At 38.4% G+C, this 21,276-nt stretch overlaps 1 protein-coding gene across 11 annotated transcripts in view; it reads left to right on the top strand.

Moving 5' to 3' along the window:
* The first annotated feature begins 4 nt into the window (after positions 1–4).
* Positions 5–21,276, top strand: part of WDR76 (WD repeat domain 76) — a 64,420-nt gene continuing 43,148 nt past the window's right edge. The window contains exons 1-5 of one of the 11 annotated variants that reach the window (XM_045449906.1): positions 5–237; positions 1,653–1,758; positions 2,941–3,130; positions 11,439–11,531; positions 13,728–13,783. In XM_045449906.1, the coding sequence (XP_045305862.1) occupies positions 129–237; positions 1,653–1,758; positions 2,941–3,130; positions 11,439–11,531; positions 13,728–13,783 (554 nt within the window). In that variant the 5' untranslated portion in view covers positions 5–128. The other 10 variants (XM_045449908.1, XM_045449907.1, XM_045449904.1 and 7 more) reach the window with 10 other exon arrangements.

The following is a 21,276-nucleotide window of genomic DNA, read 5'->3' as shown; positions in this document are numbered from 1 at the left end:
CGCTGGACACGGCTGTGCGACAGATAAAAACGCAACTTACGGCGGAGTTAGAAAAACCGGAAATACGCGACTAGAGGATTGTGGGATTGTGGGCGTCTCCCACTAGAAGGCCGAGTCTGTTATTGCGCATGTTCACAGGCTTCTCTAGCTTACTCAGTCTCGCAGTGTTTGGACGGAACTTCTGGCGGGAAATTGCTTCCCGTTGGGATTTGCTGTTAAGCTCCTGTGGCGAGGAAGGTCCGAATTAAGGGGTCCCTCTTAAGTTGGTTTGAAGCTGAGGAAAATGAGATAGTGATCAATAAGAAGTCGAGCAGATAGTGAAGGGCAGTTTGTCCATATTGTTGACAATTCAGAATTGGAGTTTAAGGAGAATAGAAGCCCTGCTAATAGCACCTGATTAGCTCAGTCGATGAAGCCAAGTGAGTTGTGGTGGGATATTTTTTGGTCGCGCGAGGGCAGGTGGTGGTGATTTAGGCCATTGCCATTAAAAAAAAAAATCCCCCAAGGGGCCTGGAGCGATGTCTGAGGTCAGAACAGTGTACTTTCAGGCTTAACAGTTTTTTCAATTTCTCAAGACCGCCCATTAAAACATTCCTGGCTAGACAGTGTATTTAAGTCCATAAGTAATTGGAAAGTACTTGATGTGTTTACCGTGCTTAGCTCCCTAAGGAGTATGGAGCATTGTCTACAGGTTTAAGTTTTGTTAGGGAATTCTTACAGTGCATACAGAATCGTAACAAATAGTAATTTACTAGCTGGGTTTGTAGAAAATATTGGGTGATTGTAAGTCAGAATACATTTCACCATAGAAAGGATTTTATAAATGCTGTGGTAGGGAGAGATGGCACAGCATGTACAGTCTTGAAATTCAGAGATATTTTGGTACATATCAAACACTATGAAAAGTTTGAATAATTTTTATTACTAAGGAAACTATGAAAGTATAAACTATGAAAAGTTTATTAGTAAGTTTTGAGTCAAGCAGTGGTGAAAGTTTGGCAGGAACTACATCATGGAAGGCCCTAAAGTTAATGTAAATAGGATTAGTTCTCAAATTATTTCACCTGTGTTATTGGGTCTAGGCTGGGAGAGTAAATAAATTGGGCAAATCTGGAGCCAGGAACAATGGAGGGCCCAGGTAACCAACCAGGGAAGTAATTTTGGGCTAGATAAGGATCTTAAAAATAGAGTACATAGAAATTTATATTTTGAATTTAACAGCTCCAAAACCGTGGTGTCCAGAGTAAATCTGATGGGAAACCAATTGTTTTGACTCATGGCAACCCGGGGGGGTGGGGGTGGGGGTTAATATGGCTGTAACTAAAAATTACAGGGCACTAAAATCTTATTTATGTTACTTTGTGATACAAAAATGATTTCACAACCTTTCCCAAGCCTTTGGGCTTTATACGGTCATTGTTAGGATCTTAGTTAATTGGTGGGCATATGATCAAGTAAAATTTAAATCAGTTTATCAACTCTTGAAAAAAAATCAAAATACTTCCCTTCCTAGGAAGAAGGTAGTATGGTAGCCATATAGCCTAATTTTCTCGTGTTGGGGTTATAAAGAACCAGGGAGCCCAGGTAAAGGGTGCATGTTGATTTCGATTTTCCCCGCTCTCTATCCTTAAGTGCGTCTGAATCTTTTCCAGGCTCCCATTGCCAGGCAAGGTGGTTTTTCCAAGGTGGCGCAGAAGCGCCATTGTTTTTCAAAGCGAGATACTGGCATCAGCAGCATCAAAAATCCCGGGATCAAAGGTAAAAATGTGGATTCGGTCCAATCGCATCCCTAAAGAATTTGAGTTTTGATTGAGGGTGGTGAGCTTGACATGTATAGAGACCACCGTAATGCCCGTGTGCCGAGGCCCCTCCATCGGCCAGCTGGCGTCAGAGCCGGTCTGCGCCGCCCGCCAGGGCCCGCCCCCGCTCCCCGTCCCCGCCCCGCCGCTCCTCCTCTACCCCCTCCCAGCACCTCCCGCCGAGATCTTGGCGGGAAGACGCCCGCTGCTAAGCCGCGAAAAGATGGGGTCGCGCTCAGCCAGCGAAGAAAAGGCGGGCTCCAGACAGCGACTCCAGGTGAAGGTGAGAAACGTCTGTTGTTCTCGGCTGTACTCCTGCCTCAGTGTTCGCGAGGGATTGCCGGGCACAGGCCTGGGAGGACACGAGGATTTGGCACCTTCCACCTTCGCACTCCAGAACTATTTTCAAAATTGCTCCTTGGGGCATCTCTCAACTAATGGGTTTTTCGGGGGTGTTGCTTCAAAAGATAATTGAGGATACCTGCCCTGATTTTCCTCTATGGAAACTAGACCTTCAGTGTTGAGGAAGGTTTTTACCAATAACCCCCAAAATAGGGGCAGAGTGGGATCAGGGACCCTGCACTTGCTTTTGAAGCAGTTAATGCCGGCTTCTCACTCTGGAAATTCCAGTTACTCAGAAACTGACAGTTGCCATAGTCTCCTCAGTTATAAATGTAGTCATTAGATTGTTATATGTCTGCAGACTCATGGGTACGAAATGCGCCTAGTATAATAATTAAATTCAGGCTATGAATTGGGTATTTAGATTATGGTGGGGAAAAAAGTTTCCTTACAAGCTAACAGTTTGGATTTATATTTTCATCAGGAATTAAGAATTAGATTTATTTTACACAGATCTGTAAGAGGAGGCATAGGATCTGGGGTTTTAATGCTCTGCTTTCTTTTATTGACCCAAATAGGTGAATGAATATAAAGAAAACCAAAACATCACTTGTGTATCTCTGAGACCAGTACAGACTACAGTTTTAGGAAAAACACCTAAGGTGTATCTTGTCCCGTTTTCACTCAGTAATTATAAGTCAGACCAATTTAAGCACCCCAAATCCCTATTGAATAAGAATTCTAACAATGAATTTGTATGTAAGAAATGTAAGAAGACTGAAATAAGGAAAACTTGCAGGAGGATTTTAACTCCAAAGATGGAAGCCACATCCTCCAAGACAGAATCCACCTTGCAAAAATCATCCTTAGATGTTTGTACTGAAAGTAACAAGCGACAACACAAGAGCACTTCAGATACAGTGATTCCCAGTGTTGATATGGAAAGCATTCAGAATCTAGACAGTGATGAAGATACCACACTAGGCCTGGTAAGAATTTAATTACTAGCTTATTCAAGTTTTTCTTATTTTACAGTTTGAAGTTCTGATAAGCTTACACAGTCCAGGGTCTATGTATATTTAATTGAAATTTTATTTTTTAAATGCTTAACAGATAACTTCCTTGGTTAATTTTGCTCTTGGTTTTGATTTGTCCAGGAGAGGATTGACTTAATTTTCATTCTGTTTCCCTTTTTCTTCCTCTCAGTTTATTGTAAATATTTTTGGGTTTACTCATGCTTTATGGTGTCTTGCTCATCTTTACATATTTACGCACAATGTGCCAGAAGAACTTGGCCTGTGGGACGTATGGTGTTTGAGTGACCCTTGATATCAGGGCAGGAAAATTATCATTAATTGATTAATACAGCTGAATATTTCCTCTAAATACAACAAGGGGAAAAATGATGGAGTAGAGAAGATACATGGAAAAAAAAACTTATTAGTTCTATTTAAAATAATAGTTTGAATCAGTTTAAGAAATTAGGCATCTAATTTTGGGGCTTCTATTACCTATCAGGAGTGTTGTACTTCATTTAAAGTGACATATTTTGTGCAAGACAAGATGAAACCATACCACATGTCAAAAAGTTGATGGAACAGAAAGTGATGGTAGAGAAAGATAGGATAATTGTGGTGTTCTTTTGAAATAGCAATTCAATTTATGCTTTGTTGTCTCAGAGATAAGAACTAGGACATTGATGGGAACGCATGGGTTAAGTCATTAGTGCATTGGATTGGGGATTGAAAGCTTAAGTTTTAGACGTGGCTGCTTCTAAGAAACCTTGTGATTGTAAGCAAATTGCCTCTAAGTGAGGGAATTCAATAAGGCCCGAGATTCTCAACCTTTAGCCTATATCAGAATTGCCTGGAGAGTTGTTAAAACTCCATTGCAGGGCTCTATCACTAGAGTTTCTGATTCAGAAGTTTTGGAGTGGGGTAAGGAATTGGCATGTCTAACACGGTTTCCTAGAGATTGTGGTGCTATTGGTTCAGACTGGCATTTTGAGAACCAATGGATTAGATTATTTCTTTGGCCTCTTTGACTATAAGATTCTCGGTATATGAGGCTAAAGTAGATTTTTATTTTTTAATTTATTTTAAAGTTTTTTTTTGTTTTTAATCTTTTTTTTTTTTTTTTTTTTTTTTTTTTTTTTTTTTTTGCAACGTTTATTTATTTTTGGGACAGAGAGAGAGCATGAACGGGGGAGGGGCAGAGAGAGAGGGAGACACAGAATTGGAAACAGGCTCCAGGCTCTGAGCCATCGCCCAGAGCCCAACGCGGGGCTCGAACTCACGGACCGCGAGATCGTGACCTGGCTGAAGTCGGACGCTCAACCGACTGCGCCACCCAGGCGCCCCTGTTTTTAATTTTAATTCCAATATAGTTACCATACAATGTTATATTAGTTTCAGGTGTACAATATAGTGATTCAACAATTCTGTATACTACTCAGTGCTCATCATAAGTGTACTCTTAATCCCCTTCACTTATTTTACCCATCCCACTACCCACCTCTCCTCTGGCAACCATCTGTTTGTTCTTCATAGTTAAGAATCTGTTGTTTGGTTTATCTGTCTCTTTTTTTTTCTGTGCTTATTTGTTTTGTTTTTTAAATTCTGCATGTGAGTGAAATCATATGGTATGTGTCTTTCTCTGACTGACTTCACTTAGCATTATACTCACTAGCTCCATCCATGTTACTGCAAATGTCAAGATTTCATTCTTTTTAAAAAAAAATTTTTTTTTAATGTTTATTTTTGAGAGAGAGAGAGAGCGTGAGAGGCGGAGGGGCAGAGAGAGAAGGAGTCCCAGAATCTGAAGCAGGCTCCAGGCTGTGAGCTGTCAGCACAGAGCCCAACATGGGGCTGGAACTCACAGACTGTGAGATCATGACCTGAGCTGAGGTCGGACACTTAACTGACTGAGCCACCCAGGTGCCCCATGATTTCATTCTTTTTTATGACTGAATAATACTCCATTTCATGTATATACCACATCTTCTTTTCCTTTTTTTTTTATTAAGATTTAAAGATTTTTTAAGTAACCTCACCCATTGTAGAGCTCGAACTTATAACCCCGAGATCAAGAGTGCCATGTTCTGCTGGCTAAGCCAGCCAGGTACCCCCCCCCCCCCCCCCCCCCGATCTTTATCCATTCATCTATCGAGATTTTAATTTGATGTAAGGATATAGAGTCAGAAATTAGAACATTTCTAAGTAAGTACTGAAGCTAGTCAAGTAGAGTTATAAATGCCCAGCATACATTTTCTTCGGACAAACTGAAAGATCTAACATCTTTTATAGGACATTTCATTCTTTTCTCTTCCTTTCATTAGTTATCTTTTTGGAGTTAAAATGACTAGGTTTTGTGGTACCATGCTTGAGAAACAATATTTTGTTTACAAGCTAATTTCTTCTCCAAATGAGGGGAGGCTTTTTTCACAGCACAGACAAGTGTATTAGCCTATAAGTCTAGAATTTTATTCTGTTTTCTGGGAAACTTGGAAAATTTTATCTCTCAGCACTTTTATTAAATGTTTTAACTTGATAGAGAATTTCTTAACAGTTAGCTTTATTTTAAGTTTTGAAAACATTTTGGGCTTACAGAAGAGTTGCAAAAATAATACAGAGAATTCTGATATACGTGTCTTTCACATAGCTTCCTATTGTGTTAATACCATACATAAGCATAGAACACTTATCAAACAAAGAAATTAACCTTGGTAGAATAATATTAACTAAAGTACAGACTTGATTAGGATTTCACTGTTTTTTTTCCCTAATATCCTTCTTCTGTTCCAGTATCCAGTTTAGGATTGCACAATGCATTTAATAGCCGTGTTTCTGTAGTCTCCTCCAGTCTGTGACAGTTCCTTAGTCTTTCATAACCTTGGCACTTTTTTTAAAATGATTTTTATTTATTTTTGAGAGAGAATGAGTATGAGCGGGGGTGGGGAAGGGGAGAGGCAGCAAGAGAGGGAGACACAGAATCTGAGGTGGGCTCTAGGTGCTGAGCTGTCATCACAGAGCCTGATGCAGGGCTCAGACTCGTGAACCTTGAGATCATGACCTGAGCTGAAGTCAGATACTTAACCGACTGAGCCACCAGGCGCCCCATAACCTTTGGCACCTTTAAAGAGTACTGAATAGTTATTTTATGTAATGTTCCTCAATTTGAGTTTGTCTATTTTCTCAAGATTATATTAAGGCTTTGCATTTTTGGGGAAGGATACCACAGAAGTGAATGTGCCCTCCTCAGTGCATCATATTAAGGTGTCTGTGATGTTGATATATTTTACTGGTGATGTTGACCTTGATCATTTGGCTAAGGTGGTATCTGTCAGGATTCTCTAATGGAAACAATATTTTTCCCTTCGTAATTATTAAATATTTGGAGGGAGATGGTTTGAGACTATGCACGTATCTGGTTTCTATCATCAAGCATATATTTTTATTGAAATAAATTTTACATAACATAAAATTAACTATTTAAAAGTATACAGTTCAGTGGTTTTTAGTATATATACAGTACTGTACAATCATTACCACTGTCTAGTTTCAGAATATTTTTTTCACTATGAAAAGAAACCCCTGCCAATTAACAGTGACTACCAACTTCCCCACCTCCCTAACCCAGCCCTGGAAACAGCTAATCTACTGTCTTTGTCTATATATTTGCTTATTCTGGACATTTCATGTAAATGGAATCATATAGTACATGGCTTCTTGTGTCTGGATTCTTTGAGCATAATGTTTTTAGGGTTCAGTCTTTCCTAAAAATTAATTTTTTTTTAACACTTATTATTTTTAAGAGACAGAGACAGAGCAGGAGCGGGTCAAGGTCAGAGAGAGAGACAGAATCTAAAGCAGGCTCCAGGCTCTGAGCTGTCAGCACAGAACCTGATGTGGGGCTCGAATTCATGAACCATGAGACAATGACCTGAGCTGAAGTTGGATGCTTAACTGACTGAACCACCCAGGTGCCCCTAAAAATTAATTTAAAAAAAAAAAAAATTTTTTTTTTTTAACGTTTATTTATTTTTGAGACAGAGAGAGACAGAGCATGAACGGGGGAGGGGCAGAGAGAGAGGGAGACACAGAATCAGAAGCAGGCTCCAGGCTCTGAGCCATCAGCCCAAAGCCCGACGCGGGGCTCGAACTCACGGACCGTGAGATCGTGACCTGAGCTGAAGTCGGCCGCTTAACTGACTGAGCCACCCAGGCGCCCCAAAAATTAATTTTTTAAATATTTGTTTATTTTGAGAGAAAAAGAGAGAGAGGGAGGGAGGGGCAGCGAGACAGGGAGATAGAGGATCCAAAGCGGGCTCTGTGATGAGAGCGGAGAGCTTGACACAGGGCTTGAACTCACGAGCTGTGAGATCATGACCTGAGCTGAAGTCTGATGGTTAACCGACTGAGCCACCCAGGCACCCCTTGTATGAATTCTTAAAGTATTTTCTATATATAAGGTCATATTTTGGCAATAAAGATGGCTTTATTTTTTCCTTTTCAATCTGGATGTCTTTTATTATTTTTTCCCAATTGTCCTGTCCTATTTGTCCTAGAATTTCCAGTACAGTGTTGAATAGAAGTAGCAAGAGCAGACATATTTTCTTAATCCTGAGCTTTAGGGGAAAAGCTTTCAGTCTTTCACCATTAAGTAAGATGTTAGCTGTTAGAAACATCTATTTTCAAGAAACTTCTATCTCCAAGTGATTATAGATTCATAGCAATTTGCAGAAATAGTATGGAGAGGTATCATGTACACTTCACCCAGTTTTTCCCAATGTGTACATCTTATGTAACTATATCACAATATCAAAACTAGGAAATTCACATTGGTACAAGGTGTGTGTATAGTTCTGTATCATTTTATCACATATTGTTAATACAACTATCACCATAATCAAGATATAGAACTATTCCATCTCCACAAAAATCTCTGTTAGGCTAATTTTTAAAATTATTTATTTATTTTAAGTAGGGTCCAGGCCCAATGTAGGGCTTGAACTCATGACCCTGAGATCAAGAGTTGCTTGTTCTACCAACTGAGCAAGCCAGCTGCCCCAGGCTATTTGTTTTTTTGTTTCCAGGCTTTTTTTTTTTTTAATTTTTTTACATTTATTTATTTTTGAGAGACAGAGACAGAGCACATGTGGGTGAGGGGCAGAGAGAGGAGGCACAGAATCCGAAGCAGGCTCCAGGCTCTGAGCTGTCAGCACAGAGCCTGATGCAGGGCTCGAATTCACAAACTGTGAGATCATGACCTGAGCTAAAGTCGGGCACTCAACTGACTGAGCCACCCAGGCGCCCCACCAGGCTATTTCTTTGTAGTTATGCCTATAGCTCTCCCTCTCATCCTCTGTTGCCCCTGACAACTGCTAATTTGTTCTTCATATCTACAGTTTTGTCATTTTGAGAACAGTACATGAATAGGTTCATACATTGTTTGAGTTTTTGGCATCAAGCATTTTTTTTTAAGTTTATTTATTTTGAGAGTGAGAGAAAGCATGAGCAGAGGAGGGGCAGAAAGAGGGGAGAGAGAATCACAAGCAGGCTCTGCACTGCTAGTGTGGAGCCCAATGTGGGGTTTGAACTCAGGAACTGAGAGACCATGATCTGAACTAAAGTCAGATACTTAACTAAGTGAGTCAACTAGGTGCCACAAGCTTTTAATCCAAGTTATTTCTTTGATTATTTTTTTAAAATAATTTTTTAAAGTTTATTTATTATGAGAAAGAGAGAATATGAGTAGGGGAGGGGCAGAGAGAGAAGGAGAGAGAGAGAATCCAAAGTGGGCCCTGTACTGCCAGCTTGGAGCCCAAAGTGGGGCTTGAACTCACGAACCGTGAGGTTGTGACCTGAACTGAAACAAAGAGTTGGTCACTTGATTGACTGAGCCACTCAGGCACCCCTGATTTTTTTTTAAGTTTATTTTGAAAGAGAGAGGGAGTGCACGCGAGTGGGGGAGGGGCAGAGTGAGAGGAGAGTGAGAATCCCAAGCAGGCCCAGTACTGCCAACATGGAGCCCGATGTGGGGCTCTAACTCATGAACCATGAAATCATGACCTGAGCCAAAGTTGGACACTTAACTGATTGAGCCACCTAGGCACCCCACTTCTTTTATTTTTTAAACATGGTATCCCTTGTTTTATGGATGCAATAGCTTTTTTTTTTTAATGTTTATTTTGAGAGAGAGCGAGTGAGCAGGGAGGGGCAGAGAGAGAGAGAAAATCTCAAGCAGACTCTGGCACTGTCATTGCAGAGCCCAGTCTGGGGCCCGAGCCCACGAACCGTGAGATCATGACTTGAGCTTAAACCAAGAGTTGGATGCTTAACCAATTGAGGCACCCCGGGGCCCCAGGATGCAGTAACATCTTAAGTGTCTGAAGATAGTGGAGTTTTTTTTTTTTTTTTTTTTAACTTCTTTTTCCTATAATATGTTTACTTCGAGTGCCCCCTTTCCTGATGTTTTTTGATTGGTCTTCCTCTTACATGTTGTAGGTTTTTGAGAGGTGGGTAATGGGTAAGAATAGTTTGAATTACACATACCACTTAAGAAAACTGATCATTTGTCTTAGTAAATTTTCTTCTGTGGTAAGTAGAATCATTTAAATGCGCTCCTTTGATTTCAGTGTGTAGCATTTTGAAATAGAATCTGAGAAAGCCTTTGATGATGATGATGGTGATGTTTTTCTCTGAAAGCAGTTGTAAAGGCAATGACAACATAACCTTTTACCTTTGCTGTCATTGTTATTTTGTGTGTATGAGGAAAATTTTTTATTTTGGTCCAAGTAATACATGTACATCCACATTTAAGTCTTATAATTCCACACATGTATACATATACATGTATATATATGTATATATATATACACACACACACACAAAGATAATTCCATATGTACACACACAGATACTCAGAAACAAACCAAAACACCCAGCAGTTTTCTGCCACATACTTCTCTGTGATTGTTGCTGCCCAATAGCCAAATTGCACTCTCAGCCGTTTTAGTCTTTATTCCCTCCATGTTATCCATTGACTTAACATGGAAGATGAAGACTTGTTTCATTCACACTATGCCTTATGCACATGTGCCTACCCACTCCTTTCCCTTCTCATCTCCTTATTAGGTACAGCCCAAGCTCTATCAGAGTTGTAGGAAGGAATTTTAATGGCTTCATATGTATATATATTTTTTTCATGAAACATTTCCTGGGGCCCTTCATCTTTCTACTTCATTCTGGACAGTTTAACCCTTTTTTAGCCTTTCTTTTTACCATTTGCCTTTGAATTTCTTTTATCTCTCCTCTACTGGAACTTCTGCATCCTGGATTCTGTCTTGGGTCTTTCTTTTTTTAGAGTATTCTTCCATTTTGGTGAAATGCTGCTTATAGTAGCTTCCTGAGAAAAGGTGTATGAGAGGTAGTTTACATGTCTGAAAAAATCTTTATGCTGTACTTTTGATTGATGGATTAATTGGATTTAGAATTGTAAGTTGAAAATAATTTTTCCTTAAAATTTTAAACACACTTTTCTATTGTCTTCCAGTTCCCCTCGATATTGGGAAGTTAGTGTCATTCTGATTCTTGTGTGATTTTTTTTCAAACTTTTTAAAATCTCACTTATCTCAAGTGTTAAGAAATTTTGTGATAATGTGTATAGACTTTGATCTTTTTTCATTTGTTGTGCTGCATACTCATTGGGCCCTTTTAATCTGGAAACACATGTCTTTAGTTTTGAGAAACTTTCTTATATTATATCTCTAATAATTTTCTCTTTCATTTTTTCTGCTCGTCTTTTTTTACTTCTATAACTATTAGTTAGATATCAGACCTGCAAGCTTGATTTTTTTATTCTTTTCTTCCCATGTGTTTATCTCATTTGTTATTGTTCTTTTTTTCTAAATTTTCTTAATCCTTTCGGTGAATTTAAAGTGTTCTGTTACTGAGTGTTTTCTTGTTTTGTTTAATAAAAAGTTAACTTTGAGTAATAGTACAATTAATGCCCAGTAGGAAATAATTTGCTATTAAGTTACACTACTTGACTTCTGATATATCGCTTGTTATCTAATCGAGAAGCCATACAGATATCTTGTATTATCCCAAATTCAAACTCTTACACTCAGTGTCCAATGCAGCAAAGATTATGTGCCACTTGGTATGATAGCATGAAATGAATAGAACAGGTACAGTTTGAAGGAAAGTATACATTTGAGAATTCAACACCTTGTTTTGTGAGCTGCTTTTGCTATGGATCATGCAAAGTAACAATTTTTTTGGTGTAATTTCATAGGATGAATTTTCAGGATTGTCACCGTATGAAAGGAAGAGACTGAAGAACATATCAGAAAATGCAAACTTTTTTGCTTCTCTTCAGTTGTCTGCGGTTTGTGTGGAATTTCTTTTTTTTTTTTTATTTAAAAATTTTTTAATGTTTTATTTTATTTTTGAAAGAGAGAGACAGAGTGTGAGGAGGGGAGGGGCAGAGAAAGAGGGAGACACAGAATCTCAAGCAGGCTCCAGGCTCCAAGCTGTCAACACAGAGCCCGATGCAAGGCTCAAACTCATGAACTAGGAGATCATGACCTGAGCCTACCTAAGTCCGATGCTTAACCGACTGAGCCACCCAGGCCCTCTTGGAATTTCTAATTAAAAGCAAGATGCCATTCTTGCCAGTAGGTCAATAAAATACTGGTAGTATCAGGTTTCATAGTGTCAGATAAGGGAGGGTAAAATTAGGAGCAAGTTTTGCACTTAATAGGAAGTGGTTACCATATTTTATTGATTTTAAGACTTTTTAAAAAAATTTTAATGTTTTTGAAATTGGCATCTGGAAACTATTACTGGCAGCTCTCTCCCCTGCCCCACTGTTGTTGGTACATAAAATAATGGTGTCTTATGAGTGGTTGTCTTGGATTCAGAGGAACAGGGTATGTTCTGAGTGATTGCTTTACCTAAAGGATAAGGAGATGTAGGAGGAATGAATTGAGGGATGTGTGATATGGGAGTGAAAGGACAAGCTTTTTATTTTTATTTTTTTAAATCTTTAGCTTTAAGAATAGGTGGAAATATGCTTTGTATAGTGAGTTTTTTTTTTTAAGTTTTATTTATTTATTTATTTATTTATTTATTTATTTATTTTGAGAAAGAGGCACAAGTAGGCGAGGGGCAGAGAGAGAGAATCCCACAGAGCCCAACACGGGGCTTGATCCCATGAATGGTGCCATCATGAGCTGAAATCAAGAGCCAGGTGCTTGACCAACTGAGCCTCCCAGGTGCCCCAGTATACTGTGAGCTTTAAGGATAAGTGGTCAAGATAATATGCTAATGTTTTATAATCATCATGACTAAAGGTATAATTTACATTATGTCTTCACACTGGGGGTAAAACTTTGGTGTATGAGAGAATAGCTCTTTATTATTATTATTTTTTAGTAAAAAAAAATTTTTTTAACATTTATTTATTGAGACACAGAGACAGAGTGTGAGCGGGGAGGGGCAGAGAGAGAGGGAGACACAGAATCTGAAGCAGGCTATAGGCTCTGAGCTGTCAGTGCAGAGCCCAATGTGGAGCTCAAACCCACAAACCATGAGATCATGATCTGAACCAGGAGATCATGATCTGAGCCGAAGTGGATGCTTAACCCACTGAGCCACCCAGGTGCTCTGAGAGTAGCTCTTTAGAAGGGTCTTTAGGAGGGCCTATGACATTTTCCTCCAAAAGATAGCAAGCTGTTAGTTTTATTAAATTATTATTTGAATTCTCTGACTACACATTCCCAAACATTTGGTATGTGTTTGTAAATTGAGGGAAGGGAGGGTGACTTAAAATAAGGGACTAAATTGTTTAGTCATTAAAAGTTGAAAATTAATCAGAAACTTAGACACAGTATCTCTGATTTTGACTTTAGTTAACAGAAATTATGTTTTAATTTATAGAAGCATAACATCACTTTTCTGGAAAATATCAAAGTAGGATTGCCTATAGTAGAAGTTAAACCTTTTAGGGGCGCCTGGGTGGCTCAGTCGGTTAAGCGTCCGACTTCAGCCAGGTCACGATCTCGCAGTCCGGGAGTTCGAGCCCCGCGTCAGGCTTTGGGCTGATGGCTCAGAGCCTGGAGCCTGTTTCCAATTCTGTGTCTCCCTCTCTCTCTGCCCCTCCCCCGTTCATGCTCTGTCTCTCTCTGTCCCCCCAAAAATAAATAAACGTTGAAAAAAGAAAATTAAAAAAAAAAAAAAAAAAAAAAAATAAATAAACGTTGAAAAAAAAAAAATTAAAAAAAAAAAAAAAAGAAGTTAAACCTTTTAATTTACAGTAGTATATTTGGTGAAATGTTTAATGTTTAATCATGTAAACTCATTAGCAACTTGGTCTAAGGTATCAGAATGTCAGTACTTTAGACAGTATTATTTACTTGCCTTTATTATTAATAGTATATTTGTCTCCTGTCTTACCAAGAGCAGGTATCCTATCTTGAGAAACTTTATTTCCTGTATAGATCTTACTGTAGTGTCAATAAAGCAGCATACTTAATAATTTATAAGGTAGTATCTTTATATGTGTGTTTTGTGTATTTTGCAGTCAGCTGCAAGGCTCCGTGAAATGATAAAAAAGAGACAGCCTCCTGAATCCAAAAGGTAAAAGATTTGGTTTATAATGCCTACACCCTGATGTATTGTTGAGTTATTTATAATTTGAAAAAACAGTTACCATAGTAAAATAAGTAATAGATCAGAAACTATAATCTTAAAACTGTTGTTCCACATCTTCACAAGCATTTGGTAGTGTCAGTGTTCTGGATTTTGGCTGTTCTAATAGGTGTGTATTGGTATCTCGTTGTTTTAATTTGTTTTTCCCTGATGACATGTTGTAGAGCATCTTTTCATATGCTTCTTGCTATCTATATATTACTTTGGTGAGCTGTATTTTATGATCTTTGACACCCCCCCCCCTTTTTTTTTTTTTTTAACATTTATTCATTTTTGAGAGTGAGAAAGACAGAGCATGAGCGGGGGAGGGGCAGAGAGAGAGGGAGACACAGAATCCGAAGCAGGCTCCAGGCTCTGAGCTGTCAGCACAGGGCCCCTCTGTGGGGCTTGAACTCACAGACTGTGAGATCATGACCTGAGCCGAAGTCAGACGCCCAACTGACTGAGCCACCCAGGTGCCCCTCTTTGGGCCATTTTTAATAGAGTTGTTTGTTTTTATTGATGAATTTGAGAGTTCTTTGCATATTTTGGGTAACAGTCCTTTATCAGAAGTGTCTTTTGCAGATATTTTCTCTGGCTTGTCTTGTCATTCTCTTGATGATGTCTTTTGCAGAGTGGAAGTTTTTAATTTTAATGAAGTTTACTTTATAATTTTTTCTTTCATGGATTGTGTCTTTGGTGTTATATCTAAAAAACCATTCCCATTCCCAGGGTCACCTAGGTTTTCTCCTGTTGTCTTCTACAAGTTTTATAGTTCTGTGTTTTACATTAGATTTGTAATCCATTTTGAGTTAATTGTGTGAAGGGTGTAAAGGTTGTGTCTAGATTCATTGTTTTGCATTTGGTTGTCCATTCGTTCTAGCACCATTTGTTGAAAAAAGACTATTTTTGCTCCATTATCTTGCCTTTGCTCCTTTGTGTAAGATCAGTTGACTCCCTATTCTGTTCCATTGATTCGTATATTCTTCGTCAGTACCATACTGCCTTTAAAAATTTTTTTTTAATGTTTATTTTTATTTTTGAGACAGAGAGAGACAGAGCATGAGTGGGGGAGGGGCATAGAGAGAGGGAAACACAGAATCAGAAGCAGGCTTCAAGCTCTGAGCTGTCAGCACAGAGCCCAACGCGGGGCATGAACCCACAAACCGTGAGATCATGACCTTGAGCTGAAGTCGGATGCTTAACCGACTGACCTACCCAGGCGCCCCGGCATTCCGGGATTAAAAAAAATTTTTTTTATTTATTTTGGAGGGGGGGTGAGGGTAGGGGCAGAGAGAGGAGAGAGAAAGAATCCAAGCAGGCTTCGTGCTGTCAGCACAGAGCCTGACTAGGGCTCTAACCCTCGAACTGTGAGATCACAACCTGAACCGAAATCAAGAGTCAGACACTTAACTGACTGAGCCACTCAGGCACCCCTAACTTGCTGGGATTTTGATTGAGATTGCATTGAATTTATAGATTAAGTTGGAAAGAACTGGCATTTTGACAATATTGAGTCTTTCATGGGATATCTCTCCATTTATTTAGTTCTTTGAGAGGTGTCTGGCTGGCTCAGTTGATAGAGCATATGACTGTTGATCTCAGGGTTGTGAGTTTGAGCCCTATATTGGGTGTGGAGCCTACTTAACATACAAAAATTATTTAGTTCTTTGATTTTGTTCATGAGAGTTTTGTAGTGTACTTCATATAGATCTTGGAAATATTTTTGTTTGATTGATTTATTTTATTAGATTTAAACCTAAGTATTTCATTGTATGGGTACTTGTGTAAGTGATATTCTATTTTTAACTTCAAATTTCATTTGTTTATTGCTGGTATATAAGAAAGAAATTAACTTTTATATGTTAACCTTGTATCCTACCACCTTGCTATAATCACTTATGAAGTTCCAGGAGTTTTTTTTGTTCATTTTTTAGAATTTTCCACATAGACTATCATGTAGCAAATAGTATTTTTTTTTTTTTTTTTTTTTACTTAATAGATTATTAGTTTATTATAAAAGGATATAACTTAGGACAGCTAAAGGAAATGCTGCATAGGGCAAGGCATGGGGAAATGGCAGGAAGCTTCCATGTCCTCTCAGAGTGTGGTACTCTCCCAGCACATCCATGTGTTCACCAACCTGGAAACTCCTTTTTTCTATAGAATTTTACCTTCAAAGTTTATTTATTCTGAGAGAGAGAGAGGGAGTGTGCATGCATTCATGAGCAGGGGAGGGGCAGAGAGAGAGAGAGGAAGAGACAATCCCAAGCAGGCTCCACACCATTAGCACACAGCCTGACACAGGGCTCAAACCCATGAATGGTGAGATGGTGACCTGAGCTGAAATGGCTTAATTGACTGAGCCATCCAGGTGCCCCCAACTTTGAAACTCTTGAACAAATATGGTTTTATTTTTCTCTTCCAAATCTGCATTCCATTTATTTCCTTTTCTTGTCTTACTGCATTAGCTAGAACTTCCAGCATAGTGTTGAAAAGGAAGGATAAAATAGTGTTGAAAAGGAATGGTAAAAGAGGACATCTGTGCCAGTACCTGACCTTAGTGGGAAAGCTTGTCATTTCTCACTATTTAAGTATGACATTAGCTGTAGGTTTTTTGTAGATACTCTATCGAGAAAGTTCCCTTCTACTGAGAGCTTTTTTCTTATCATTAATTAAAAATGTTATATTTAGTGTTATATTTAGTCAAATGCATATTCTGCATTTGTTGATAGGATCATGTGAATTTGCTTTTTTAAAAAGCCTGTTGATGTGATGGATTGCACTGAATGATTTTAATTAGATTATGTTAATTGATTTTTGAGTGTTTAACTAGTCTTGCATACTTGAGATATATCCCATTTGGTTGTGGTGCAGAATACTTTTTATACATTGTTGGTTTCAATTTACTAATTTTTTTGTGGGTTTTGCATCTGCTCATGAGGGATATTGGTCTGTATTTTTTGTTTTATAATATTGTCTTGGTTTTGGTATTAGGATAATGCTGGCCTCCCAGAATGGAATAGGTAGAATTCTCTCTGCTTCTGTCCTCCATTTTTTTTAAGTTTTATTTATTTATTTTGAGCGAGAGAGTGCACACAAGGGAGGAGGGGCAGAGAGAAGGAGAGACAGAATACCAAGCAGGCTCCACTCCATCAGCACAGAGCCCAGTGTGGGTCTCGAACTCACGAACTGTGAGATCATGACCTGAACCGAGATTGTGAGTCAGACACTTAACTGACTGTGCCACCCAGGTGTCCCTCTCCATCTATCCTCTAAAAGAAATTGTAGAGAATTGGTACAATTTCTTTCTTAAATGTTTGGTAGAATACATCAGTGAACCCATGTCCACATTGTGCTTTCTGCTTTGGAAGGTTATTATTGATTTAAATTCTTTAATAATTTCGATTATCTATTTCTAATTCAGATTGTGAGTTTAGCAATTGTGTCTTTCAAGGAATTGTCCATTTCATCTAGGTTATCAAATATGTGGGCATAGAATTTTTCACATTATTTCTTCATTATCTTTTTAATGTCCATAGGATCTGTAGTGAGATACATCTTTCATTTCTGGTATTGGTAACTTTTTTTCTTAGTTAACTTTGCTAGAGGCTTACTGATTTTATTGGTCTTTTGAAAGAACTGGCTTTGGTTTTGTTGATACTTCCCCCCCCTCCGATGATTTCCTGTTTTTAATTTTATTGATATGCTCAACTTTTATTATTTTCTTTTGCTTACTTTAGATTAATTTGCTCTTTTTCTAGTTTCTTGAGTTGGAAACTTAGATTATTGAATTTTTGACCTTCTTTCCTAATATGTACATTCAGTGTTATAAATTTCCCTCTAAGCACTGCTTTCCCTGCATCCCGCAAATTTTGTTAGATGGTGTTTTCATTTTCATTTAGTAAAAAGTGTTTTTTATGCTCTCTTGAGATTTCTTCTTTGACCTATGTGTTATTTAGAAGTGTGTTTACTCTCTATGTATTTTGGGATTTTCCAAGTATCCTCTACTGATTTCTAGTTTAGTTACATTATATTCTGAGAGCAAATGTATGATTTTTTTCTTTTTTAAAAAATGATTTCTATTAAATTTGTTAAGCTGTGTCTTATGGTTTAGAATGTAGTCTACCTTGGTGAATGTTCCATCTGAGCTTGAGAAAAATGTGTATTCTGTTTTTGAATGAACTAGTCTATAGATGTTAATTATGTCTAGGTGATGGATGGTGTGTTGAGTTCAACTATGCCCTTGCTGATTGGCTGCCTGCTAGATCTCTCCATTTCTGATAGGGGAGTGTTGAAGTTGCCAACAGCTAACATAGTAGAATTATCTATTTGGTTTTTTTTTTTTTTAAGTGTATTTATTTTGAAAAAAAGAGAGTGTGTGCATGCACACATGCAAGTGAAGGAAGGGCAGAGAGAGAGAGGGTGAGAGAGAATCCCAAGCAGACTCCATGCTGTGAGCATGGAGGCTGAGCAGGGCTTGATCTCACAAATTGTGAGATCATGATCTGAGCCAAAACCAAGAGTCAGAAGATTAACTGACTGAGCCACCCAGGTGCCCCAAGTTACCTATTTCTTTTTGCAGTTCTGTTACATAGTTTGATACTCTGTTATTAGGTACATTATGTTTGTTAGCTTGGAGATTTGACCCTTTTATCATTATGTAATGCCCTTCTTTATCCCTTTATAACTTTCTTTGCTTTATCCCTTTATAACTTTCTTTGCTTTGAAGTCTTCTCTGTCTGGGGGTACCCGGGTGGCTCAGATGGTTAAGCATCTGACTTGGGCTTAGGTCATGATCTTGTGGTTCATGTGTTCGAGCCCTCCATCAGGCTCTGCGCTAACAGCTCAGAGCCTCCTTCAGATCCTCTTTCTCCCTCTCCCTCTGACCTCTGTGCACACTCTCTCTCTCAAAAATAAATAAACATAAAACAAAAAAAATTGGAGTCTGCTCTGTCTGAAATTAATGTAGCCACTCCTGCTTTTGATTTGTGTTAGCATGGTATATTTTTCTCCATTCATTAACTTTTATTTTATTTTATTTTTTAAATTTAAATCTAAGTTAGTTAACATATAGTGTAATAATTTCAGGAATATAATTTAGTAATTCATCACTTACATATATATAACACCCAGTGTTCACATCAAGTGCCCTCCTTAATGCCCATTGCCCATTTAGCCTATCCCCCCACCAACACCCCACCAGTAACCCTCAGTTTGTTCTCTGTGTTTAAGAGTCCATTATGGTTTGTCTCCATATCTGTTTTTATCTTATTTTTGCTTCCCTATGTTCATCTGTTGTGTTTCTCAAATTCCACTTATGAGTGAAATCATATGATACCTGTCTTTGATTTATTTCGCTTAGCATAATATACTCTAGTTCCATCCACATTGTTGCAGACGGTAAGATTTCATTCTTTTTGATCGCTGAGTAATATCCCATCGTATCTATGTATGTATTTTGTGTGTGTAAACATTGGGGTGCATGTGCCCTTTCGAATCAGCTTTTTTGTATTCTTTGGACAAATACCTAGTAGTGCAATTGCTGGGTCATAGGGTAGTTCTATTTTTAATTTTTTGAGGAACCTCCATATTTTTTACCAGAGTGGCTGTGCCAGTTTGCATTCCCACCAGCAGTGCATAAGGGTTCCCCTTTCTCCCCATCCGTGTCAACATCTGTTGTTCCTGAGTTGTTAATTTCAGCCATTCTGACAGGTGTGAGGTGGTATCTCATTGTGGTGTTGATTTGTATTTCCCTGATGATGAGTGATGTTGAGCATCTTTTCATGTATCTGTTAGCCCTCTGGATGTCTTCTTTGGAAACATGTCTATTCATGTCTTTTGCCCATTTCTTCACTGGATTATTTGTTTTTTGGGTGTTGAGTTTGATAGGTTCTTTATAGATTTTGGATACTAACCCTTTATCTGATATATCATTCTCCCATTCTGTCAGTTGCCTTTTAGTTTTGCTGATTGTTTCCTTTGCTATGCAGAAGCTTTTTATCTTGATGAGGTCTCAATAGTTCATTTTTGCTTTTGTTTCCCTTGCCTCTGGAGACATGTCAAGTAAGAAGTTGTTGCAGCCTAGGCCAAAGAGGTTGCTGTTTGTTTTCTCCTCCAGTATTTTGATGGCTTCCTGTCTTACGTTTAGGTCTTTTATCCATTTTGAGTTTATTTTTGTGTATGGTGTAAGAAAGTGGTCCAGGTTCATTCTTCTGCCTGTTGCTGTCCAGTTTCCCCAACACGATTTGCTGAAGAGACTGTCTTTTTCCATTGGATATTCTTTCCTGCTTTGTCAAAGATTAGTTGGCCATATGTTTGTCCATTTCTGGGTTTTTTATTCCCTTTTTTTTTTTTTTCCTGATGTTTTATTCATTTTCTATGAGAGAGATAGAGAGACAGACAGAGTGCAAGTAGGGGAGGGGCAGAGAGACAGGGAGACACAGAATCCGAAGCAGGCTCCAGGCTCTGAGCTGTCAGCACAGAACCTGGTGCGGGACTCAAACTCACAAACCGTGAGATCATGACCTGAGCCGAAGTTGGACACCCAACCAACTGAGCCACCCCGGCACCCCTGAGTTTTCTGTTCTGTTCCATTGATCTATTTGTCTGTTTTTGTGCCAGTACCATACTGTCTTGATGATTACAGCTTTGTAATACAGCTTGAAGTCTGGAATTGTGATGCCTCCAGCTTTGGTTTTCTTTTTCTTTTTTTATTAAAAAATTTTAAATGTTTTATTATTTATTTTTGAGAGAGAGAGGCAGAGGTATGAGTGGGGGAGCGGCAGAGAGAGGGAAACACAGAATCCGAAGCAGCTCCAGGCCTAGCTGCCAGCACAGACCCTGACGTGGGCCTTGAACTCACAAACCGCAAGATCATGACCTGAGCCAAAGCCGGACTCTCAACCGACTGAGCCACCCAGGTGCTCCTGGGGTTCTTTTTCAACATGGCTATTTGGGTTCTTTTCTGGTTCCATACAAATTTTAGAATTGTTTGTTCTAACTGTGAAGAATGCTGGTGTTATTTTGATAGGGATTGCTCCATTCCTTTACTTTTAATATTTATGTGTCTTTATATTTAGAGTGGGTTTCTTATAGACAACATAAGTTTGAGTATTGTGTTTGATCCACTCTGACAGTGTGTTTTAATTGGTGCATTTAGACCTTGATGTTCAAAGTGAGTATTGATATATTTGGATTAATATCTATCATATTTGTTAACGTTTACTACTTATTGCCCTTGTTTTTTTCCCCCTATTTTTGTCTCCACTATTTTTCTGCCTTTTATGGTTTTAATTGAACGTTTTGTATGATGACATCTTCTCTTGTTTCTTAGTGTATCAGTTACAATTTTTTTTACTGTTTTTTTTGTTAGTGATTGCCCTGGAGTTTACAGTATAATCTACAACTAATTCACTTCCACTAGAAATTTTTATTTTATT

This window comes from Leopardus geoffroyi, chromosome B3, assembly GCF_018350155.1.
Source record: "Leopardus geoffroyi isolate Oge1 chromosome B3, O.geoffroyi_Oge1_pat1.0, whole genome shotgun sequence".
In the NCBI taxonomy this organism is placed as follows: Eukaryota; Metazoa; Chordata; class Mammalia; order Carnivora; family Felidae; genus Leopardus; species Leopardus geoffroyi.
Note: the sequence above shows the minus strand (reverse complement) of the source record. Positions and strands in the feature narration are given on the sequence as shown.